Below are 27039 nucleotides of genomic sequence, written 5' to 3' on the forward strand. Positions count from 1 at the left end.
AGCAACAGTGGGATAAAAGTTGTGAGAGATCAGATTCTGAGAGAAAGATAAGTGGGGTTTATTTTGGTGAAAGGCTGAAAACAGACACTCAATGGGTGCTCTACTAATTAGGCACGCCTGTTTGAAAATGTTGTTTTAGTACACAATTTTGGCCTTAATTGCTGATTAATGTAAGTTAAAACTGCTTGGCACCGTGTTAAAACAAACAGGTACCTGCAGGTTTAGAACACAAGTCCTGATTAGAGGTAATTTTGGTGGAGCAGTTTGGGTAGGCTGCACTCACCCCTAGGTGTAGATGTTTCCATCAAAGGTGTAGAGTGTGCTGGCTGACCCACAATGATACGTTTCAGGATGGCTCAGGGACTGATGTGACAGGCGCAAAGATTCTCAGAAGCAGCACCACAGGTGCTGGTGGAGGAGGTCCAGAGGAGGAGTGTGTCTTGTACCTGCATTGGGGAAAGTGTCCACCTCGTTGTCCTGTTCCTCACTGCTGCAGCAGCTGGTGCTGCTCTGTTCAGCCTCATGTCCTATACCCATTCCTCCTACAGATCAAGGGAAACTACCAGCAAGATGCCCATGAACCCTCCTTTTTTCTTGGTGGCTCCTATCAGGTGTGCAAAGCGGTAGATTAGTACAACATTCACTCTTTTTTAGGCAAAGTCTTCAGAGAATTTCTGTAATAAATTTTGATAAAGTGTTCATAAATTTTTGACCAAGCATCCAAGAAAATCTCCTGATGTTTTCAAAGTCCTCTTCCAACCTCCAGCAACAAGTGAACAGTAAAAGATGATATACCTTTTAAGTGGCACTTGAAATCCTGTGCAACAATTTCTTCACTTCCAGTCAGCTGATCGCTGTTAGGCGAGGGCGTTAGGGCGCCATCTATCAAAATGCAGTGCAGCCTCAATGATGGTTTCTGCCAGACAATTTAAGTAGCAATCAGCCTCTTAATAATTTTCCGGATGGCCATTACTAGTGCTAGTATCAACTCTTCTCCCAAGGTAGCATCTTGCACGAAATGTATGCTAAACCCTATCTTGATCACCTCTTTAGTACCTGAAGGAGCCATTGAAAATCATGCCACCAAGAAATTTCAGGGCATGAAGCAGTGCTGGGAAAGGTTCAAGCTGCCTGTTATATTATTTGTAAAGAACTAGGAACTAATTGTTATCTTTATATAAATCCCAGGGTGCCATATGCACTGTCACACTGCAGTAATGTGCAAAGTAACAATGTATCAGAGATAAAAATAAAAAAACTGCGGATGCTGGAAATCCAAAACAAAAACAGAAATACCTGGAAAAACTCAGTAGGTCTGGCAGCATCAGCGGAGAAGAACAAAGTTGATGTTTCACGTCCTCATGACCCTTCAACAGAACTAAGTAAAAATAGGAGAGGGGTGAAATATAAGCTGGTTTAAGGTGGGGGGGGGTGGGGGGAGAAAAGTAGGGGCGGGGGGTGGTTGTAGGGACAAGCAAGCAGTGATAGGAGCAGATAACAATGTAACAGACTACGAGAGCAAGGAATACACTCAATGAAGTTTCAGCATTCAGAGTCTAAAGTGTGATTATTTCTAACTTATGGGAACTAGAAGACATAACATTGGCGCTTTTTCAGTTCTCAAAAGTAGGCTAGTGAAATGTATGATTGGTTGCTGCATTTTTTGTAGTAATTTTAAATCAGTGATAAAATCAATTCTAATTACCTGAATACTCTAAGTGCTTACAATGCAGCATTTATTAACAGTTGAGTCAACAAGTGCCTCAACGAAGAGAGAATGTTGCACCCTCAACATGAGCTGCTTCAGCGCAAATAAACAGGAACTATGATTTAACTAAGTAATGCTTGTACGCAGACTATTTCAGTTCCCTTCCTGATATACCTAAAAGCATGACTTTAATCTCCATCTCACTTTGTACTGTGGATGTGATTGTGTAGGAAATTTGCTTTGATTTTTTTTCATAGAAAAAAAAGCTGTAAGAAAAATATTAAAGCAGTGTTACATTCAGAGTGTAATGGCTTTGATCTGACCATCAAAGAGTACCAGTTTTTGAGCAGAGCTGTGGAGAAGACTGGTTTGGTTTTCAGTGGTCCGGATTGCGTAGATAGTTCCCAATCTAAATTAGATTGTCATGAGGATTTGGTTGGTTAAATCCATGCTATAATTTATGATTTCAATTATGATGACAATGGCACCAGTTGACGAGTTTTAACAGTCTTGGTTAGATCATCATGTAGAATGTAAAGGACAGGTAAGCTGCCCAACTAATGGATATAATGCAACATATCTGAGATTGGACTGTACTCCCTCTTAATGTATAGTAATTGGATTAGTTGTCCCTCCTGTCAATTAACCAGAGGTCAACAGCTACGGGAGGGTTTTCTGATAAAAAGATGGCGATAAGCGTGTAAACATCGCGATGTGTCCTCAATAAAAGTTTAGTTTATCTGCACTGAACCTGCTCCTCCTTCAAGTCATTACACTTGGCGACGAGGATAAAACCGACTTATGCTGCACACTTTGCCCTGGTTGCTGTGAGTAACACAAAGTTGAGAAATACTTACCGATCATGCCATTGTTCGGGGGGATTGATCCGTATGATGCAGATGCAGAGGATTGGAGTTAGTATGTCAAGGGACTTGGTTTCTGTTTCATTGTGAATGAAATTACTGATGAAGGTAAAGGTAAAGCTATCCTGCTCAGTGTGTGTGGAAGCAAAACGTATACTCTTATCAGAAACCTGACTGCCCTGAATGCACCCCATTCTAAGTCATACAAGTGGAGCTTGTGAAGTTGCATTTTCAGTCAAAACCGTCTGTAATTATGCAGCGCTTCAAGTTCAGCACGAGAGTTTGTGCTCCAGGGGAATCTACTGCTACCTTTGTGGCGAGCCTGAAACAGCTGACCAAGTACTGTACGTTCGGGGATGCCTTGAGTGATATGCTGTGGGACGGACTTGTACACGGGGTGAATGACAATGCCACACAGCGCCGTTTGCTTGCTGAATCGGATATTGATTTCAAACACACCATGAAACTTTCTCTTGTTATGGAAAGTGCCGCAAAAGACTCTCAGGATTTGCAACACATGAATAATGGAGCAGTGCACCATGTTAGGCAGAAGCCTGCCACTGAGCATGGCGCAAAAAGTGGCACAGCAGATTTTCAGCATGATTCCCTGTCTACTGAACCACGAGTTAGGAAGCCTACTTACAATGCGTTAGCTGACAAGGTATGCATTTGCTATAGATGTGGCAGGAATCATGGAGCAGATGTATGCAGATTTAGAGAGGCAGATTGCAACTATTGCCACAAGAAAGGACACTTGGCTAGGCAGTGCAGAGCAATAAAATAAACAAAGAGCAAAGCAGAGAATGAATCTGATTGAGTCAACTGACACTGCAGAAGCTGATGTTGTTGATGCATACTCTCTGTATCATGTGACTGCTGTTAAATCTGAGCCCATTGCAGTGATAGTGCAAGTGGATGGCAAGTAACTGCAGATGGGGGTGGACAACAGTGATTCAGCTACTTTTGTTGAGGAGCACACGTTCAAGTACCTCAGTGAAGGGAGTCAGCCATTGACATTGGAGCGCACGTCCACCAAGCTGATAAACCACACTGGAGAATCCATTCATGTCAGAGGCATTGCTGCTGTTCCAGTCTGCTACAAACAGCAGACAGCCCAGTTTCCTGTGATGGTCGTAGAGGGGAAGGGGCCCAGCCTTTTGGGTCGAGATTGGCTGTAAAAAATAAAACTAGACTAGTCAAAAATATTTCATGTGAAGTCCAGTGGAATTCCAGAGCTCTTGAAGAAACCTGGCACTATTTTTCAAGATGAATTGGGAAAACTGAAGGGCATGCAAGCGTTGATCCCCAGGCAACACCATGCTTCTTCAAGGCCAGATCAGTGCTTTACTCACCAAAAGAAAAAGTGGAAGCAGAGTTGCGTAGGTCAGAAAACCTGGAAATAATTCAGCCTGTCCAGTTTTCTGGATGGGCCACACCCATTGTCCCAGTTGTCAAGCTAGACCAGATCATATGCCTATGCGGTGACTACAAACTGAAAGTCAACAAAGCAGCAAAGTTAGACAAATACTCCATCCCCAAAATCGATGATTTGTAGCCAAGTCAGCAGGAGGCAAGTCATACACAAAGCTAGGTATGAGCCATGCCTATCAGCAGTTGGAATTGGACAGCATGACAAGAGAGGATGTGACAATCAATACTCACAAAGGCTTCTACCAGTACACCCGGTTGCTTTTTGGAGTTTCATCCGCATGTACCATTTTTCAGCGAACCATGGAAGTCTCCTGCAGGGACTTCCACGTGTGGTTGTGTACTTAAATGACGTCCTCGTCACTGGACTCACCGAAGCTGAACATTTAACCAACCTTGAGGAAATGCTGAGAAGATTTATGGAAGCAGGTGTGCGTTTGAACTGAGAAAAATGCACATTCCAGGCATTAGAGATAACCTACCTGGACCTCGGAGTGGACTCTATGGGGTTGCATCCTGTTGAAGACAAGGTCCAAGCCATTAAAGATACACCATCACCCTGTAATGTGACAGAGCTTAAGTCATTCCTAGGGATGATAAATGATTACAGCCGTTTATTACCTCATCTGTTCACTGTACTGGCACCACTCCACCTGTTGCTGGTCATGGGGTTCACAGCAAGAAAAAACCTTTGCAGCAGCAAACAGCTGCTTCATTCATCATACTTGGTGATACATTATGATGCAGCTAAAGAGCTAGTGCTAACGTGTAATGCTTCTCCTGTACTATCACATCAAATGGAGGATGGGTCAAGAACGCTCCGTTTGGCTACGTTTCAAGAACGCTCTCCCAGGTTGAAAAGAGCTACTCCCAGCTGGAGAAAGAAGGGCTGTTGGTTGTGTTTGGCGTCAAGAAGTTTCACCAATATCTGTACGGGCAATATTTCACAATTGTGTCCGAACATAAACCGCTGATAGGCTTGTTCAGCGAAGACAAAGCTATTTCACCTACAACTTCAGTGAGAATCCAGCGTTGGGCCCTGATGCTATCAGTTTATGAGTACACATTTATGTACCACCCTGGCTCGCATATAGCCAATGCAGACGCACTTAGTCATCTTCCGTTACCAGACAGCTTTGCCAACACATCCGTTCCAAAAGAGTTAGTGTTGTTAAATTTCTTGGATTCGTCACCTGTATGCACTAAACAGATCAAGAATTGGACAGGCAGAGACCCTGCCAAAAGTTAAAGACTTCATTTTACAAGGCTGACCAAGTACCCTTGTCTTGGATGACCTGCGCCCCTTTTATTCCAGAAGCACTGAACTCAGTTGTCAGGATGAAACCTTGCTGTGGGGTTCCAGAGTTGTGGTCACTTCCCAGGGCAGAGAGTCACTCATGGCTGAGCTCCACAGTGCACACCCAGGCACATCAAAAATGAAGATGTTGGCACATAGTTATATCTGGTGCCAGGAATAGATAGTGACATCAAGCACATGGTTAAACACTGTTTCCTTTGCCAGCAACACCAGAAGCTACCTGCTTCAGCTCCTCTTCACCCATGGGAAAGGCCTGGCCATCCTTGGGTCAGACTGCTTATTGACTGTGGGACTGTTTCTAGGCTCCATGTTCTTGCTACTCAACGATGCGCATTTAAAGTGGCTTGATGTCTACGAGGAAAAAACGCCAACTTCAGCTGCAACTATTGAGAAGCTTCATCACTTCTTTAGCATACAAGATTTGCCTGAGATTATTGTCTCTGCCAATGGAACAGCTTTCACCAGCGTAGAATTTCAGAGGTTCACAGACCTGAATGGCATCCGGCACATTAAGACTTCTCCCTGGCACCCTTCATCAAATGGTCTCACTGAAAGAGCTGTCCAGACCTATAAAGCCGGTATGAAGAAGTTGTTTGGAGGTACTTTGGAGTCTCACCTTTCCAGATTCCTCCTGAGTTACCGCACAACACCACAGACTACTACTGGCTCCACGCCGTCAGAGCTGCTGATGAAGCGCCGCTTGCGTACCTGTCTGGATTTGGTGTTTCCCATTTTGGAGGGGAAGATGAAGCAGAAACAAACCACTCAGAAACTGAACCACAACCCACACAGTGGTGCTCGTACGTTCAAAGTAGATGACCCTGTATGCATGTTTAACTTTGGAAATGGACCGTGCCGGACTCCAGGAGCCATCATTTCAGTAACCCGCTCCCCCTTCAAGTTATTATGTATTGGCACACTGCACAGTGGAATTTTAAAATGGTGCGTGGTCTAAGAAAACTACAAACTGGAGAAAATAGGGCTTTCGGGGTGATTAAAGATATTAGTTGGGAAGAAGTACGCTGGTTAACATATGTAATAATATCATCATCACATTCTTTTGGAATATATTATGTTGCTAAACTGTTCTTCAGTAATTGTAAAAATCTGTTTTTTAGAGCAATTTTAGTGTAATCTTGCTGTCAGGTGATTTTGCTCATTGTGTGACTGTTTTTTTATTCCAAATCATCGTAGTTTATAAACCACTCAGGTAATTTCAGAAAGCTGCACTTATGTGCATTGCACGCCTTTTCGATTTCATTTCGTGAAAACAAAATAAAATTGGGCTCATGTATTCTACTTTCAGTTGTCAATGGTGTTGTATTGGTGATGGCTGAATACATGAATTAAGTAAAAACCAGCGGTTTACTTCATTTAAGGGAATGAAAACTAAAAAGAACTGTTATCCCAGAATTATCGTAACTGACTAGCACTTGGTCAAGTCAGGGATCTTGCTTGTATTAGTCACAGGCCTACCCAGAGGCAGTTAGGTTTTTCATAATTGTAGGGATTTTCCAGCTGCTCAGTAGATTTTGGCTTTGGGAGCATAATTTTCTCCATAAGTTGCACTATGTTTATAAATTAACTTGTTATGACTTGAATTTATTTACAAATTTAGTGATCTGATTCCATTTCCAAGCTCGTTATATTATTACAAGGGAATATTGAAGGATACTTTCTGGAATTATTTTTAGTGTAGGACAGCTGTTTGAATAATGAAAAATACTCAAAATGCCAAATAAGCTCAAGACTGAGAAACTGCAGGAGTAGTTTTGTGTCCAAGCATCATACAATGGTTTGCAGAGGGGCTGGTGACATCTTGCTTCAGTGTGTGATTTGACCAAGGTGGCATATTATAGTGAGAAATAGACATAGAGCAAGAGAGATTAATTAGATATAATGCTAATCAAGGCAATCTGATTAGGGAATTTGACCAGGAAAACCTGCTCATTAGTCAATAAAAACTCCAAAATTGTGCTATCCGTTTGTGCGATTCTGAATTATCAAGACATTCTTTAGACAAAAATAGAAAGAACATGAAAAAGCAGAGAAAACAGTGGATTGGGCAGGCAGGCAGGTAATAACCCGAGTCTTGAACTTGGCAGTGCTTGTGCTCAGCTGGAAATAATAGCTACAGTTTGTGACAAGCCTTTTCTCCATGAAGTGATGATAAGAAAGAAGTCATTCACATATGTAAATGTAACAATCACATGGATATCTGAAATTCAGAGACATTTTGAGTAATGATTTTGTTTTCCATAACAAATAATCAAAAAAAGCTATAGTCTGCTTGTTACTACAAGTTGCATTACACCATATTACAGCATTTTGACATTGTGCTGCTGGGCTGGGGCTTTAATTGAACTTAGACAATAATTGATTTTTATAATTTTATATAATTTTATAATTTTGTGACAGTTGACGTATATGCTTAGGAAATAAACGTGCAGAAATTAAATACAGTGAGATGGCTGATTTTGAGATTGCAGTTTCAGATAAGATTAGTAGCACTATTTTTTCTACATTTATTGACATTATCAATTTAGCTAAAGGTTGTTTTTTAGTAAATAAAAATGTTTTCCATTCAGACTCTTGAATTTATTTAAAATACTGTAAGTGGATGGAGGGCAGATGTGCGTGCACTTATCAAGGTGAGGAATGGTGCTAAATAACTAGACTCTATTAAAACATCTGATACTTAATATTTCATACGTGGCAACCTAGAAAATATTGGCCAATACCTTCAAAAAAAAGTTGATACTACCCACAAAAAGCTGACAAGTTCTCAAATGTCCTGAATATAAGTCAATAACTTGTGAAAATAAGTTATTACACAGGTGAGGGTCATCAGTTCACTCACGAAGTGGGCAGATAGCTGCACAAGAGGTGCCCTGGCCCATGCGAATGTGCTGCAATCCCATGGACCCCACTCCATTGGGGTTAGCTCCATCAGGGATAATTCCAGTGTAACTAGATTGTGAGCCAGGAATTTTCAGGGTTGGCATCTTTCTCATGATTTGGTATTGCTGATGGAATTTCAGTGATATAGTGCTCCAAATAAAACCTATCTCTTCTCCACACTGACATTTTTAGGTTATATTGGGGGTGGGGGGTGGGAGCCCTTGAGAGGTCAAAGTGCATTTATAAGTACAGCTATTTTAAGCAATGGTTGAAACGTATTTTTAAATATATTGTTACATCAGCTTATGTATTTCATATTGAAAGCTTTAAATTGAATGGACATATAGGGCAGAATTTTCCCCCCGTCGGGGGGATGTTCAGGAGTGGGCGCGTGCAGGCACACCTTCGATCAGCATGCGAGTGATTGAGTGCACTCATCTCCGTGAGGCTAAGTGCTGCCTCAGGGAGATCGGCGCCAAATTCAAAAATGTTAAAAACAGAAAAATAAAATTTCCCTGACGTGTCCCCTCATGTGACACTGTCACATGAGTTGGGACATGTCCATCATTTTTAGTTAAACTTTTATTAAATTTTTAAAAACCTACATAAAACCTCATCCCGCCCGTGGATGAGGTTTCATGCTTTCTCTGAAGCCCGCCGACCTGAAAATTGAAATGTCGCGGGGGTGACATCGGGAGTTCTGCCCGACGTCATCCAGCGTCATTTTACGCGCCGGCATGTGGGTCCCGCCCCCCCGCACACTGACCAGGAAATCCTTTGCATAATTATAGTAATGAAATTGAGACTATATAATGGGCAATGGAGGCGAATCTGATAATCTAACTCTCATTTCATGTCTAGAAATGATGCATCACATGTAGCATATATTCAAAATAATTTTTGGATTTGTTTTTAATCTTATGAAAATTATCCTAGTGGGGACTATTTTGAATGTAACAGACAGTTTAAGGCAGTCTAATGTACCTGATGAGCTGCCTCTTGCCTGACACTATTCTTACCTTAAAACCACAGACATAGTAGAACTTTGGTGTGCCCATTGTGTGATGTTTTTGAGGAGGAGCGGGGCAGGATTAAGTCACTGCACCTGAAAAGTAAGGGCTGAAGCATCCCAGACGTTGGGCCTCAGGCCTTATCTCTGTTAAGCCAGCAAGGAGTGAACAGCCCACTAGTGAAAAATAGCGATGATTGGGCAGCTGCTAGCGTCACAGTGGCCCTCTGTTAAGTGAAGGCCTGACATGGGAGAGTTGGAGGCTCAGGTGGGGCCGTCCATTTGTCCTCTCCAATTTTTCTTGCGCGCAGTCTTTAAAATCTTTTACACAACTGAGCATATGCATGTGTGGTTACTTACAGGAGCCATCTTGTGCTCAGCCTGGGAGAGAATTTCTGGGTTGCTGCACAAACTAGAGGAAACATTGGGACGGATGGAAGGAGTGTAATGGAAAATTATTATGTTGGTGGAAGGGTTGGGGAGGGCAATGATGGAGGCCATGGGTGGAGGGAGATTGGTGCCTGGCGCCATGGGGAGTGGTACAGCAAGTTGGAAGGACATTGATAACCAGGTGGAGAAACACAGGAGAGGATGATCTGATGACGTGTTGGGGTATGTGGTGGCCCACATTATTTAAATGTGTGGTCGGAAAGAGTACATCTCTCCGAGTCTCCATATTCAGATGAGTATATTTCAAATGCTTACATTGTTGGGGACAGGCATCTCAACGCATGTTTTTCCTGAGTGCCTCAGGACAAACCAATCTTGCAGTAGAGCTTTAAACAGGTGGTTGGAACTCTTATGTGAATTTGGAAAGGATCAGATGCCTGTGCCAAGGATGGACACTGCATCACTATGTTTTTCCTTTCCCAATATGGTGGGCAGCACACTTCTAGTTGAATATGTGCATGTGATTCCTGCCCTCCATATCAGGGGCTTAGTAGGCCTATTAGCATTTGAAAAATTGTCATTTTGCATTAAATTTATAAGCCACCAATTTCAAATAGAAGTTGTTCTATTTGGTAGGGTACTAGGAGAGCAGTGTGACTTTTTTAACCAATTAAATCACAAAAATATCTGTTCAAAATCCATCATTAAATGTACTAATACCTTTACTTTGCATTTATGATTCATAAAATAAGTAGTGAATATGAATATAAAAAATGGCATCCTTGCAATAGGAGTACTGCAATATTAGGTCTACTAAATGTTCTGAAGTAGTAAGTACAGTTAATGCTGGTACATCTCTCGTGGTGCTGCTCAGAGAAATTGAAAAAAAAACTAATCAAGTAGGTAAATAAATCTGTTTCACTCACCTGTCTAGCTTATATCTCTGTATTAGGCTCCTCATAAATCAGCTCTCAGGGTTGTGTAAGCCCAAGCCTTTGCACATTAGCAGACTCATAAATTAAGTTGCAGATCTTTGGGAGCCAAGGACCTATATTCCTCAAGAAATGATCTGACAAGGCCAGTTGTGAGCCACTACCCTTAGAATAAAATCTTTCAATACCAGAAAACTTTCTCTGATTCTGAAGCAGGGTGTCACACTCACAATGGCTTAATTTCTTCTTGATAACATCTCAGAATATAATTGGTGGCTTTTGTGCAATTCGGTTAAATAGCCAAAATTGAAATTCTACACGAGAATAAATATGCACTACTAACCATTGCAATTTATAAAGTACACAATAGAAATTCGCTCATAGATTGTCCATTTTTCAGGCCCTCGGTGGCTTCATTGGTCTTTAAAATGGAGGATAGGAAATGCATGCTCATCCTGAGTTCACTGTGTGAAATCCCCACTGCAACATAGATATGTTGCTGACCACAGGAAATCTAGACCTACGGGTAGTTCCTAAAGGGACACCCTATTAGGTGACAATCAATAAAATACTTAACTAAATGTGGAGTCAGGTGTAGGAAGAGTGCTCTTCCTGACTCCACGTTAAAAGAATGCAAGCGTCTGCCAGCTGTACCCCCAACCTTGATCATCCATGCACTACCAAGGCCATCCTGGCCACCACTGCCCCCTAACCAAGTTGACCCCTTCCTGATATGATTGCTCCCCCCTTCTCTGCCTAATCATTCCTCTTCCCGAGATGATCGCCGCTTTCCTGATCCGATTTCACCCCAAACCTGAACCTATTGTCTTCCTTCCCGAAACAATCGCCTCCCCACTTCCTGATCCGATCGGCCCCCTTCCAAACACAACTGCCCCCCCTTTCCAACCCTGTTTCCCCTCTTTGACATTTACCTGGGACCATTGCTGGCCTCACCCAACGTGGCCCAGTCTTCAATCCTACTTCGCCATTGATCTGCCTATTGCTCACAACAGCTCGCTGACTTGATGAAAATGAAGCCCAGAGCCCAGTGTTGGGGCCAACGTGAGCTTCACAATTCAGGTGGGGTGCCTTCACCAACCACCCACCCACCCTCCCTTGCACAGCTAAAAATGCTATGCCTGAGTTTCTAGGCCAATGATTCTGAACATTTTACTATTTGAAATAATACATTTATGAAGTATATATGTTACAAACTGTTGTAGAATGCAAATGATAAGTTTAAAAAACTCATCACATGCAAGAATATTGAATTGCAGACAGCTACCTGGAGATGCTTGATGTTCCTTGGGCCTTTTCTTGAGGACAAATATTAGCCTGCCCCTGCAAGATTCCTTTTTAAATAATTAAAAGTTCCCCTATTCTAACATATTGATCAGCTAGTATATTTGCTACTTAGGTTTTAGGCCAAAACACTCTGACTGAAGCAGATAATGTTTTTACTCAGGACTACTTGCAGGCCAGACAGCATAAGTAGCAAGTGATAGACAGAGCTAAGTGATTCCACAAGCGATGGATCAGATCTAAGCTCTGCGGTCCTGCCACTTTCAGTCGTGAATGATGGTGGACAATTAAACTACTCACTGGAGGAGGAGACTCCACAAATATCCCCATCCTCGATGGGGGAGCCCAACACATAAGTGCTAAAGATAAGGCTGAAGCATTTGCAACAATCTTCACCAAGATGTGCCGAGTGGATGATCCATCTTGGCTTCCTCCAGTGGTCCCTAGCATCACAGATGCCCGTCTTCAGCCAATTCAATTCACTCCACGTAATATCAAGAAACGGCGAAAGACAGTGAATACTGCAAAGACTATGAGCTCTGACAATATTCTGGAAGTAGTACTGAAGACTTGTGCTCCAAAACCTGCTGTGCTCCTAGCCAAGCTATTCCAATACACTACAACACTGGCATCTACCTGGCAATGTGGAAAATTGCCCAGGTCTGCCCTGTACACACAAAAACAGGACAACTCTAACATGGCCAATTACCACCCCATCAGCCTACTCTTGATCATCAGTAAAGTGATGGAAGGGATCATCAACAGTGGTATCAAGCGGCACTTGCTTAGCAATAACCTGCTCACTGACGCTCAGTTTGCGTTCCGCCAAGGTCACTCAGTTCCTGACCTCATTGCAGCCTTGGTTCAAATGTGGACAAAAGAGCTGAACTTGAGAGTTGAAGTTAGAGTGCCTGCCCTTGATATCAAGGCAGCATTTGACCTAGTGTAGCATCAAGGAGCCCAAGCAAAACTAGAGTCAATGGGAATTAAGGGGAAAGCTCTCCACTGGTTGGAGTCATACCTAGCACAAAGGAAGATGCTTGTGGTTGTTGGAGGTCAATCATCTCAGTTCCAGGACATCACTACAGGAGTTCCTCAGGGTAGTATCTTCAGCCCAACCATCTTCAGCTGCTTCATCAATGACCTTCCTTCCATCATAAGGTCAGAAGTGGGGATGTTCGCTGATGATTGCACAATGTTCAGCACCATTTGCAACTCCTCAGATACTGAAGCAGTCCATGTCCAAATGCAGCAAGACCTAGACAATATTCAGATTTGGGTTGACAAGTGGCAAGTAACATTCGCGCCACACATGTGCCAGGCAATGACCATCTCCAACAAGAAGAATCTAACCATCGCCCTTGACATTCAAAGGCATTACCATTGCTGAACCCCCCACTATCAACATCCTGGGGGTTACCATTGACCAGAAACTGAAATGGATTAGCCATATAAATACTGTGGCTACAAGAGCAGGTCAGAAGCTAGGAATCCTGTGGTGTGTAACTCACCTCCTGACTCCCCAAGCCTGTCCACCACCTGCAAGGCATAAGTCAGGTGTATGAAGGAATACACTCCACTTCCCTGGATGAGTGCAGTTCCAACAACACTCAAGAAATTTGACATCATCCAGGACCTAGCAGTCCACCTGATGTCACCCCATCCAGAAACATGCATTCCCTACACCACAGATGCACCGTGGCAGCAGTGTGTACTATTTAGAAGATGCACTGCAAGAACTCACCAAGGCTCCTTAGACAGCACCTTCCAAAACCACCAATGCTACCATCTAAAAGGTCAAGGGCAGCAGACATGTGGGAACACCACTACCTGGAAGTCCCCTTCCAAGCCACTCACCATCCTGACTTGGAACTATATCGCCTTTCATTCATTGTCGCTGGGTCAAAACCCTGGAACTTCCTTCCTAACAGCACTGTGGGTTTACCTATACCACATGGATTGCAGCAGTTCAGAAAGGAGCTCACCACCACCTTCTCCAGGGCAATTAAGGATGGGCAATAAATGCAGGCCTAGCCAGCGACGCCTACATTCCACAAATGAATGAAAAAAAGGAACCTCAATTTCTGTGTTAATGTTAGCTTAATGGTCTTAAAGCTGCCACATATCCATGCCTGTTTTTTTAATTGCTATGCAATACTCCTGACCTAATGTCACTTTCAGTCTGACCCTGAACAGAAAGTATCAGATTTCTTTGTAAAGATCAGACTAACCACCAACTGGCACACACCCGTATTAACTCCTTGAGGAAAGTGAATCCATTTAGTAATCAAATCTTTAAAAAAGGCATTTAATCAACAGGGGGTCCAGTTTAAGAAGTTTTGCTTCTTCAGAGCTCTGAAGAAGGGTCACATGGACTCGAAACATCAACTCTGTTTCTCTGTCCACAGATGCTGAGTTATTCCAGCATTTTCTGTGTTCATTTCAGATTTCCAGCATCTGCAGTATTTTGCTTTTAAGAAGTTTTCCGTTCATTCATCACACATTGCTGGAGTTCAGCTGGCTGATCAGCTTTTCTGGAGAAACCCCTAGGTAGGTGGTATTCCTGGAGAGACAGTGGATTCTTTTGATGTTGGACATCAGTCACTGCCAGCTCTACTCCTACGCTGTGTACAAGGTCCTCATGTACAGAGTGAGTGTTCACTTTTCTTCAGGCTGGAACACTGTTCTGCACTCTCAAGTGCATACCATTTGGTTTGTAAGGCTAGATTCTTAGATGGTGGGGAGAAAAATGTTTGCATGGCGCTGCTTAGAAGTAGTGCTTTGTGAACAAATTTCTACCCATTGTGCTGTATTTTATCTTATTGTGGGTTGTTGATTTTGTTAGTTGTTAGCGTGGTTGTTCCTACGTTTGTTCTATTTTTATTGTTTGTGGACAGTTTTTGTAATTCATCGATGTTACAATTCAAAAGCAATGCCTTTTCTTAATGTTAGAGCTAGCTGATTATAATTTATTGCTGCTGCATTCACGTTTCTGTTTGGAGAAGCACAAGCTGTATTACCTGCAGTATTGGTTGAAATTTCAGTACTCTTAGAATTTGAATATGCCATGTCCTTCTCATCAACAAAATGGTGCCAACATTGTTCCAAATACAATTGAGCCTGTACAATTAGTGATGACCAAATAATGGCCTGAAATATGTGCCTTAAAAGACACCTCTATCTAACAGAACTTATGGGGGGAATTTTCCATTAATGAAACTAAGTGCAGTAGTGGGCGGTTTTGGCAGTGCCACCCTGCTGGCCGGAATAGCGGGAACTCGGGGCCGATTCTGTGCTTGGAGGGTCATTAATTATGCAAAGGCACGTATCGGTCCAAATCTCCTGATGGGCTGGGAGCTGATTCGTCCGCCTGCCGTCAGCTGGCTGTTTCAAAGGTCCGGGCACCATATTTAAAGAACAGTCCAACACATAATCTCACTCTCTCCAGCCCACCAGAGATGTCTTGCAGCCAGAAGAAGGAGGCCAAGAGCCTGAAGAAGAAAGCAGCATCCTACTTCAAGCACCAGGCCCCCCTGGCCTTGATCTGAGGGTCTAGGCTCACAGACAAGTACTGTGTCCCGGGGATGGCTGCAGGAAGTGCAGCAGCCTCACCTCCCCGGCCTGGGAGGCTGTCGCAGAGCAGGTCAGCGCGGCTGGCAACCGCGCCTGGGATGCCATCCAGTGCAGGAAGAGGATGAATGATCTCACTCCGCCAGGGTAAGTCATCCTTCAACTCCCTCCAATATCAAACTCTCATCATGGCATCGTTCACTCAAATGGCTGCTCTCTTCAGGGATCTTATGCAACCATTAGTCGGGGACACACATTAACACTCATTCTCTCACCGAGACTTTCACATCACCACCATCCCATCTATTGTGTTGCTCACACTCCATCCCCTGGCCCTTCTGGGGAGGGCTCACCACACACAGGGGACATGCATCTCACCCAGTCTCTGCTCCCTCCCTTCTCATCACATGCCTTTCTTTCTTCTTCATACAGGCCAAGCTGGCACATAACAGGCACGAGAGATCGCAGACTGGGGGAGGGCTGGCCAACATCATTGCCCTCACTGAGTTTGAGGAGGCTGCTGCTGAGCTGGCTGAGGTGGACAGGAATCGTTCCTGTGGGGAAGAGGAGATTTGGCCTCTCCCAGCAAGCTAGTATGGATCACATCTCCATCACTTCATCAAGTTCTGACAATCACAGTGAGTTGCATGCAGTCTTATGTAGCTCATGCTCATTAACTGAAACTCTATTTTCTAGGCACCAGCAGATTGAGGCCCCCAAGCCAGTCCAGCACCAGTGCGAGCCCACAGACTTCATCCAAAGAGGAAGCTCCGAAAGAACCATCAGGGCACTCACACGTACCCTCTACCATCTCAGAGACACAGACGTCGGTGGGGCGCAGCTGTAGATTAGGCTTGGGCTCACTTTCTGGGGAACACCTCACTGACACGTCCCCACAGCAGTCAGAGGCAGGGACTGCCCAGGTCTCTGGCACTCAGAGGGCTGCTGGAGACCAGCCACCTGCTCAGTCTGAGTCCGATGATGAGTCTCTGGAAGCGGCTGCCACTCAGTGCTGGAGATGCAGCAACAGGCAGCGGCGGAACATCAGACAGTCACTCAGCAGACTAGAGCAAACAATGGAGGAGTTTGTCCGCGTTCTGCCTGATGTCATGGCTCCGACGTGAGTGCCTCCAGGTCACCATGGGAAGGCTGGCAACCACCATAGAGACCTTGGTCCAGCAAGTCTTGCTGGATTTGCGCATGGCCCTGCACTCCATGGCCACACACCCTGGTGGGCACCATCAGGATGTAGGCAACATGGGGATGAGGCACCTTGACCTCCCTCCAGGTGCACCATCTCTTGCAGGAGTCAGGACAGGGCCCTCAAGCACCCACAGGGCAGATGAGTGTTAGCCAGACACCCCGGGGGCCTCCTCTCAGGACACTGCAAGGGTGTGCAGTGCTCACAGCCCCCTCTGCCTGTGACCCCATCCATTCCAGCTTCTCAGGCCACCGAGGGTGCTTCTGTCCCTGAGCAGGTGACCTTTATCAAGCCTGGGCCCTCCAGGCCTCTGGCCACCAGAGGACGTCAGCTAAGATCATCACAGACATCAGGATGTAGCAATCAGCAGGCTGCCTCCACCTCTGCTGCAGATGTTGGGGCTACACCCAGGTGTAGCGGTAGAGTTAGGAAAGTTAAGAAAAATTGATGTGACTTTTGGATCACTGGTGTGCTATACATGTAAAGAAGTTGCACTTTTGTGAAAACGTTTGACGGTTATGTGAATGTTCTTGGCAACTGAAGGCGTTGTGATTTTGCTCTTTGGAATTCTCTTATTTCGAGGTTTAGCCTTTCTCCCACTCAGTGTCCCACTGAGATTCACATTCCTGTGATGTCAATGTCAGTTGAACTAGTCTCCACACCCTTGTGTAGTGCCAGGGAGATGTGTCTAAATCTTTATTGGAAGTGTAAGATGTAAGCATTTCTAACCCTTCTTCCTCAAGGAACACCATTGAGTGAGGGCAGCTGATCAGCATTGATATTCTAGCGCCATTTGTGTCTCCTCAGTGATAGTGGCAGAAGAAAAGACATGCATGGGAGGAGGAAATCCCTAGGCATGTCCACATCTCAGTCACGGCAGCGTTTGCCTCAGTAGATGGTGCCAAAGGCTTCAAGTCTTCACTCGCATCACTCTTGTTCCTAAGTGGACTCTCAGTTCCCAGAGTGAGCTCACTCAGAGGGCCCCACGGACCAAAGCAAAAATCATGGCCTGGCAATTCACGAGGCCAGAACGCGCAAGTATGCATGCAGGACTCATTCTCGCTGCAAGTGGATGGACATCCCATGAGATGAAAGAAAATGACACTGAGGGTTAGGAGAGATGCAGCCATATTCCCTCACTTAACTTCACTCTCCCTGGAATCTGTCAGAAATTAATGTTTCACAGGCACGTCTCCCATGTCTTCCTTCCTCCATGGCGCAATTGCGTTCATCCTGATCCTCAACTGCTTCTTGAGGAACCTGGGCCTCTGGATTGTCATCCTCTGATGAGCTCTCATCCTCCTCCAGTTCATTCTCTAGCAGAGGTTCACCTTTTTGCGTAGCCAGATTGTGAAAGACGCAACACACTGTGATAATGCGGGAAATGTTGTCGGGAATGTATTGTAGTGAGCCCCTTGAGCGGTCCAAGCATCTGAAGCGCATCTTCAGAAGCCCATAGTCTGCTCTATAAGGGAGCGTGTGAAGCTTTGTGAGCAGCATTGTACCTCTCCTCGTAACGACTCTGAGGATGATGCACTGGTGTCATCAGCCAGCGCTTCAGTGTGCACCCCTTATCCTCAAGCAGCCATCCCTGCAGAAGCAATGGTCCCTCAAATCTCAGGCACCTGGGAGTGACTCAGGATGTCTGGTGAACATGGGACAGGCCTTTATTGATGGAATGCCATATACGATACAGCTGTGCCTCCTTCACTATTGCCTGCCACAAATTCAACATTTCTATGTGTTACTCTTGGGATGCAGTGACTGTGATGTGAAGCCACTGAGTTCTGAACACCCTCTCATTGCCTCTCACTCATTTTTAAATAGGAGACTCTTCTACGATGAACCCTAGGCCTGGTGAGTCACCCCATTGTCTGGGTCTCTCCTCCTGACCTTCCTATTCATGCTCTGATGAGCTCTCATCCTCCTCCAGTTCATTGACCATGTCCCTCCTGATGGAGCTGCGCTGTGATGTGAAGCCACTGAGTTCTGAGTAGCCCTTTAACAGTGCTAATGAAGCCATTGGCTTTCAATGGTTTTCGTCTGAAGGAGGTCTTCCTCCTTTCTTTCTAAGCAGACTCCTGTTTAATCCTGCAGCAACAAGAGGTTAGACTGTGACCCCAGAAAGGCCCTCCTCATGTTCTCCCTTCCCCCTGACTGCCATTCCACAGCTTTCCCTCCCCATAATCCCCCTTGTGTTCGCCCTTCCCCCGACTGCCATTCCACAGTCTTCCCTTCCTGTTGTCCCCATCATGTTCATGAACTCCATCCTTGCTTCACTGCTCACCCCTGGTTGAAGTGTTTCTGAAAGTGCTGACAATACTCCTTGATGTTAGCTACCACTTCAACATATCCTGTAACTTGCCATTGGTACGGATTGGAACAGACTAGTTGAATCTCTTCTGGCTGCCCTTGGTTTCTCAACCCACATTAGCAAGTGACCATGATGCTGGTAAGTTAAAAGAAAGTAAAAGGTCCACTGCTAGCATTAATTGGTGCTGAGCTGAAATAATTGTGTGAGATCTTGTTACCATTATGCCATTTGTAACAGATTCTCTGAAATACTATGAGAAGCCAGTGGGGTTGGACAGATTAAAAGTAGGCATAATTTAGATGGCTATACTCAAATGTGATTAGAATTGATATATTTTAATTAAAACAAAAAGCTAGTCATGAAATTCCTTGTTTTCTTTTTCATAATTGTTGATTCCAACAGTAAATCTATTGGCAATATATTATAACTTTTAAATTAAAAATAAACTTAATAAAATGCCGGGAGTTCTGGGAATTCACAGCAAAGATAGTGAAAATAGGTTTATGGAAGTCTGACAAAGGCCATATATGAAGTTGATGATAACACACATTGATGACACGCACACATACAGATTAGCTTAATGAAGTAACTATGTTTGCACTCCCCTGCTTCGCTGTCAAATGCTACTGTGCAGGCATTCAGGGAACCATCTGACAGGATTCACCATCTTTTTTTGCAGGGCCTCTTGGAATTTACGTGCAGGCCACTGCTTGATAGACTTATGGTCAAAGCAGTTGAACCATACTGTACCACCATCCCTCATGGAAAAGATTATGTAGGCCCTAAGTTCTGGAATATTCTCCCTACACCTATCCATCTCTCTAATTCACCTTTCTTCTTTAAGGTGTACCTTAAAGGCTAGCTCTTTGACCAACCTTTTGGTCTTCTAACCTAATATCTCATCATATGTCTCAGTGTCAAATTTTGTTTTTCAGGGCTCTTGTGAAGTGCCTTAAGACATTTTGTTACATTAAAGATGCTGTTAATAGTATATTAATTATATTGTTAGGATAGACAGGTGAAGGGCATTATTTTGCTTAATTAAGTACTTGGAGCACATATAAATATGGGACACTGGGTGTTACAGGAGAGCAGTGAGAGTGAACAAAGTCAATAAATTCCCTCGGTATAACAAAGCTCTGTGTCCTGGTTTTGACTTCACCAAGCGGCTTGGATTCTATTAACTGATGCTATATATGTTGTTGTTGTAGTGAATTTTCCATGAATTTTATTTTCTGCTGAAAATCTGAATTTTACTCTTTGTGATGAATAAAAATTAAAATAATCACTGCTGGGTGAATTCCCAACTGTTCTGTGCTGCAATGGCTTTCTCTTGGCTGCTGCGAGAACCTGCAAAACCAATAGAAGGTAATTCTACCTGTGCCACATATTTGACATCTAAATAAAAATTAAAAGGCAATTTTATTTTCAATATGAGTGAAAAAGTAACAAACATATTTTAGCATGCTGAGCTGTAATGCTATCCTTTGGAAGATGGAACTCCAGGCTGTAACTACGGCTGTAATGACCCTGAGTCGAGGTCAAGCAATTTTACAGTTTGTGCCATTCAACAACAAATAAAAATAGTTAGACCCCATTGACACTTGGGTTAAAAAAATCAGCAACCTGTTGCTCTTGGGAAAATTTGAGAAAAATATGGAAGTTGAGGCTCTGTATCATTTAAGTGTTTTAAGCTGAACAGCTGCTGTTGTCTTAGGAAGAGTAATATCAGCCTGGTAGACGAGGAAAACTGGTTGTTTTTGGGTGCTGTATGGTTCTAATTTGTTGCAGGATTTTCTCGCTTCATTTGTTAGCTGGTTTACTGTTGTGTACATGTGCCTGAACAAACATGCAGAATTTTTGAATTTAGCTGGAAAGTTTTGCCTATTTTTAACTTGGGATCTGTGTTTCACTACTGATTTTTCATGCGAAGACTTGCGTTGATGTTCTTATATGGGTTTGTAAAATCCAGTGTAAAACAAAAATATCTGATTCAAACAAAACTCCTCATTGCCAAAGGTTTTCTCAACAGCTGTCAATCTGTCTTTACTGCACTTTAAATTTGCTAGATTTCTCTGCACAGTCTCAAAAGATTGGCTGTAATCTGAATATTTTGAAATCAGGCTGACAGAAAATTAAATGTAGCTGCAGTGTTAATTCTTTATTATAAGATAAAAATGATATGTAGTTAGCTGTAAGTTATAAATTAAACTTCAATCAAAGGCTTCGGATGTGAATTGATATGCTAGATAGGATTCAACAAAAAGTGACCGAGTTGATTCCAAATTTTAAAGAAATGCTCTTTGAGATTCACTTGCTTTAGCTGAAGAAAAGGAGATTAAGTCATGAGCAAAATATTTTAAAAACTGAAAGATGTAGATCATGACACAAAGATCAAAGCAGTGAGGAAAGCCATTCATCCCACCTAGCTCATATTTTCATTGAAATTCAAGGGTACCCCTATCACAACATCTAACTTTGTCATTAATGATTCTGCAGTGCTTTCTGAAGTGCCTAAAGGCATTACGAGACTGTCTCTTGCATCCAACGTCATCCACATCAGACAATCCAGGCAGCTTGATTCTGATTGGTGAAGGCATTTCCCAAAGACTGGCGGATTGTATCAAATAGCATTTCCCTTCCGCTATTCGTCATGGGCAAGGTAGAGACCGTTTCCAACCAGCCCATGCCTGCAAAACTCAAAACACAGTATCCAACATTAAATGTGATTCTGCGATTGGACACTATTTGCTAAATAGTCCTCAGCGTGCTAAGAATTACGCTGATAACCAATTTAAGATTGTCAGTCAGGCTCACAGTGTGGTCCATTTGCATGTACTAGGAGCTCAATATATTAATACCCAAGGCCCTGTTCTTTGCAGACTGAAAGATTATGTTCACACATTGCACTTGTTTCAACCAAACAAAATAAATGTCAGCCATTCGCTGACTCATTCCTCAGGGCAATGCCTTGACCAATTAGAGTCAAGATGCTTAGTTTAAAATTTCAAACAATACTTGGCAGTTAACTGTCAATCATCATCAACTGGTGCATTCTCCATGGCAACGCCTCTACTAGTCAGACCCCCTCTGCCAACCAATCAGCACTCTCTCCTCATGCAGTATAAATTTGTTGATTTCCCTTGCACTGTATTGTTGTGAATGTCCTGATGAGTGCAAGATGAAAACCTTTGACAAAAAATATCTCTTTTATTCAGCAATACTCAAGTTTTGTGCTACCAAATGACTAAGTGAGAAAATTCTTGAGAATTGGGCCAACAACAAGTTGAGGAGTTGGGTATGAGAAAATACTCCAGTATATTGGAGTCTGGTGCCAACCATGATTCGTTGCACAGAGTTGTTCAGCTGCTACTAAAATTATAATTAGTGGAACCACCTTTCTCAGGGTATGATGTGTATCCATGGTCAAGAGAACGGTGGCAATGCACTCATGTATTTGAGGTAGCAGGACTTTTAATTCACCATGAACAATGCAAGAGGAAATCTGCTCATCTTGTTTTGAAATAAGATAGCCTCTTGGCCCCAATCCTGACTTCCTCTACAGATTTTAATTATTTTCTCCCTCTAACTATTCTGCTGGAACGTCACTGATTTTAACTCATTTGCTTGGGTTAAAGTCAAGAGGGAGCATTACCATTTACACGTTACAATCCTAGAAGAGTAAATTGCATAACAATCAACTGTTGCTTTGCCAACTTCAGGTCAGACATCCAATGTTGATTTAAAATCAGCCAAATAAATTCAGAGAGGAAAGTTCTAAAATTGATAATGAGTGCTGACGTTGTACTGACAGGAATTGCTGTTTAATAATCACTCAAGGAGTGGAGTGCATGGAACTTAACCCTCGCACATACAGAAGTTGCAGGGGATGTGGGTGCATGCTTGTAAATATCCTTCTGTATTTTCTAAGGTTATCAATGAAATTCTATTTATTAGGGAGTATGTTCACCTCAGTTATGAATCATTAATTTCAGGGAACATGACCTGTGTTTGTTGTTCCTGTTTGTATACTTTAACAGATTTTGTTATTGTAAGTGTCCTCTTAACTCAGCTGGTAACACTCATGATTCTGAATAAGAAGAGTAGTTTATTCCCACGTCCTAATTGTAACAAAATCTATATTGTCATTCCAGTCCACTGCTGAGGGAGTGCTATATTGTTGGAAGTACTATCTTTTGGATGAGACCTCAAACCGAAGTCATATTGTTTGTTCAGGTAGACCTTAAAGGTCCCATGGCGTTTTTCCGATGAAGGGCAGGATGTTCATCTAATGTTATGACCACCAGTCTCCTTCAGTCTAAAAACAGGTTAACTGGTCATTCATCACTAAGCTTCTTATGCAATATGCTGGTGCAGAATGGCTGTTGCATTTGCTTACACAGCAATAAAAATAAAGTGCTTTGGGATGAGTTTATATACATACATATATGAAACTAGTACTTTGATGTGATTATTGAGAAACTTTTCAACATTCACTAATTCCCAGCATTATATTTTGCCAGTTATTTGACTTATATTTATAGGTTCCTAATGATTATACTTCATCTAAGATTGGGCTGGTAGCACTCATGTTTTTGTGTTTTTTAACAGAGCTATAACTCTCGACAATCGTCTGGTGGTGCTTTCAGCGGCTGCAACAGATGCAGGAAATTACTATGTACAAGCAGTCAATGAAAAGAATGGGGAAAACAAGACTAGCCCATTTATCTACCTGAAAATCGCAAGTAAGTGTGAAAACTAAGTGAATTATACTTGTATTTAGGAGGAATGGGGGTTTCCTAAGGAAAAGTAGAGTATATAACCTTCTTAACGTGAGACTTACAACATTCTGAATTTATATTTTTAACACATTATAGGTAGGAGCACCTTGTTAAGTCAATACAAACTATAGAAACTTACATCTAATAGATTTAACACAGAACTTCCTAACCTTTGAATTAATACAAAGTAGAACTGTAATAAATTCCAGTTATGATTAGGTTCAAAGCTTTCAAAACTCTAGCTTCAGTCATCACAATACCATGAACACTGTTTATCCAGCCATAATTTCCTCTTTAATAAAAGCTATTTAGGTCCCTCTGTTAACCAAAGTAGCTGGTTGGCAGTTTGAAGCTTTACTATTCTGTATGTGACTTGAGCTTTGAAACTCAACTAGACCGGTTTACTGCTAAACTAAGGTAAAGAAACGATTTGTCCATGCTCATTTAATTTGAAACTTGGAATATGCAAAGAACATAAGAACTAGGAGCAGGAGTAGGCAATTCAGCAGCTCGAGCCTGCCCCGTCATTCATTATGATCATGGCTGATCTCATTTTGGCCTCAACTCCAATTTCCTGCCCTCTCCCCATAACCTTTCAACCCATTACTAATTAAAAATCTGTTTATCTCCTCCTTAAATTTATTCAGCATCCCGGCATCTACTGCACTCTGAGGTAGTGAGTTCCACAGATTCATGACCCTTTGAGAAGAGTAATTCCCCCTCAACACTGATTTAAATCTACCACCCCTTAGCCTAAAACTATGGCCTCACGTTCTAGAATGCCCCAGAAGGGGAAACATCCGCTCCATGCCTACTTTGTCTATCCCCTTTAGCATCTTTTATACCTCAATTAGATGGCCTCTCATCCTTGTAAACTCTAGCGAGTATAGGCCTAAACTGCTCAACCTCTCCTCATAAGACAAGCCCCGCATCTCTGGAATCAATCTAGTGAACCTCCTCTGAACCGCCTCCAATGCAACTACATCCTTCCTCAAGTAAGGGGACCAAAACTGTGCACAGTACTCCAGATGCGGTCTCACCAATGCCTTGTACAGTTGCAACAACACTTCTCTATTCCTTTAGCAATAAATGCCAAAATTCCATTTGCCTTCCTTATTACCCGCTGTACCTGCATACTAGCTTTCAGCGATTCATGCATGAGGACACCCAGATCCCTCTGCGCTGAAGCATTCTGAAGTTTCTCTCCGTTTAAAGAATAAGTCGCCCTTTTATTCTTCCGACCAAAATTGATAACCTCACATTTATCCACGTTAAACTCCATCTGCCAAATTTTGGCCCATTCACCTAACTTGTCCATATCCATTTATAAATTTCTTATTTCTTCATTGCAATTTACTTTCCCACCTATTTTGATGTCATCTGCAAATTTAGCTATAGTACCTTCTATCCCTGAATCCAAGTCATTAATATAGATTGTAAATAGTTGGGGCCCAAGGACCGAACCCTGTGGCACCCCACTAGTTACAGCTTGCCATCCAGAAAAAGACCCATTTATCCTGACTCTCTGCTTTCTGTTGGTTAGCCAATCCTCTATCCAAGCTAATATATTACCCCTAACTCAGTGTGATCTTATCTTGTGTATTAATCTTTTGTGCGGCACCTTATCAAAGGCCTTCTGGAAGTCCAGATATACTACATCTGCAAGATCCCCATTATCCACTTTGCTTGTCACATCTTCAAAGAACTCCAGCAAATTAGTCAAACACGATTTACTCTTCATAAAACTATGCTGACTCTGATGGATTGCATTTTGACTTTCCAAATGTCCCATTACTACTTCCTTAATAATGGATTCCAACAATTTCCCAACCACAGGCGTTAAACTAACTAGAGTATAGTTTCCTACTTTCTGCCTCCCTGCCTTTTTGAATAAGGGCGTTAGATTAGCATTTTTCCAATCCACTGGAACCTTTCCAGAATCCAGGGAATTTTGGAATATTATAGCCAATGCTTCCACTATCTCCGCTGCCACTTCCTTTAAGACCCTGGGATGTAGGCCATCAGATCCTGGGGACTTGTCACCCTTTAATCCCAATAGTTTGCTCAGTACTTTTTCTCTAGTGATGGTGATTGTTCTAAGTTCCTCCTTCTCTATATCCTCTGCACTACCTGTTACTATTGGGGTGGTTCTAGTGTCCTCCACTGTGAAAACTGAGGCAAAATATTGATTAAGGGTCTCTGCCATTTCTGCGTTTCCCACTATTAACTCCCTAGTCTCGTCCTCCAAGGGACCAACATTCACTTTAGCTACTCTCTTTCCTTTTATATACTTGAAGCTTTTGCTATCAGTTTTTACATTTTACGCTAGTTTTCTTTCATTATTTACCTTTGCTCTTTTTATTATTTTTTTTTTAGAAACCTTTTTTTGATCTTTAAAAGTTTCCCAATCTTCCAGCCTGCCACTGTCCTTTGCAATTTGGTATGTCTTAGTTTTTGCCTTTAAGTTATCTTTAACTTCCTTGCTTAGCCATGGATGCTTTTTCCCCCTCTTACCATCTTTCTTCCTCATTGGGATATATTTCACTTGGGAGGAATTGAATATCTCCTTAAATATCTGCCACTGTTCATCAACTTTCCTACCTTGTAGTCTTCCTGCCCAGTTCATGAGGGCCAAATCTGCCCTCACACCTATGTAGTTACCTTTGTTTAACTCCAGAACACTAGTGTGGGACTCAAGTTTCTCGCTCTCAAACTGAACTTGAAATTCTAGCATGCTATGATCACTGTTCCCTGGAGGATCCTTTACTATGAGATCATTAATTAATCCCATCTAATAACACAAAACCAAATCCAGAATAGCCTGCTCCCTGGTTGGTTCCACAACATATTGCTCTTAGAAACAGTCTCTAATACACTCTATGAACTCTCCCTCAGGGCTACCCTTGCCAATTTGATTAGTCCAGTCTATATGCATATTAAAATCACCCATGATTACTGCCGTGCCTTTCTTACATGCTTCCAGTATTTCCTGGTTTATACTGTGCCCTACTGTTAAACTGCTGTTTGGGGACCTATAGATTACTCCCACCAGGGACTTCTTTCCCTTGCTATTTCTTATTTCTACCTGGATTGACTCTACATCCTGCTCTCCAGTGCCTATATCATTCCTCACTATAGCACTGATCTCTTCCTTTACTAAAAAAGCTACACCACCTCCTTTTCTTTCCTGCCTATCCTTCTGAAACACTGAGTACCCTTGGATATTCAACTCCCAAACCTATTCTCCCCGTAATCACGTCCCAGTAATTGCCACCAAATCATACCTATTTATCTCTATTTGCGCTGTTAACTCATTAGTTTT

The 27039-nt window shown here is 42.7% G+C and overlaps 1 protein-coding gene across 2 annotated transcripts in view; it reads left to right on the forward strand.

Moving 5' to 3' along the window:
* sdk1a (sidekick cell adhesion molecule 1a) overlaps positions 1 to 27039 on the forward strand; it is a 950103-nt gene that overhangs the window by 444864 nt on the left and 478200 nt on the right. For both annotated transcript variants that reach the window (XM_078558601.1, XM_078558602.1), the window contains exon 5: positions 23548 to 23681. In XM_078558601.1, coding sequence (XP_078414727.1) covers positions 23548 to 23681 — 134 coding nt within the window. The remainder of the gene's footprint in view (positions 1 to 23547; positions 23682 to 27039) is intronic.

Source organism: Cetorhinus maximus, chromosome 15 (genome assembly GCF_964194155.1).
Source record: "Cetorhinus maximus chromosome 15, sCetMax3.hap1.1, whole genome shotgun sequence".
NCBI lineage: Eukaryota > Metazoa > Chordata > Chondrichthyes > Lamniformes > Cetorhinidae > Cetorhinus > Cetorhinus maximus.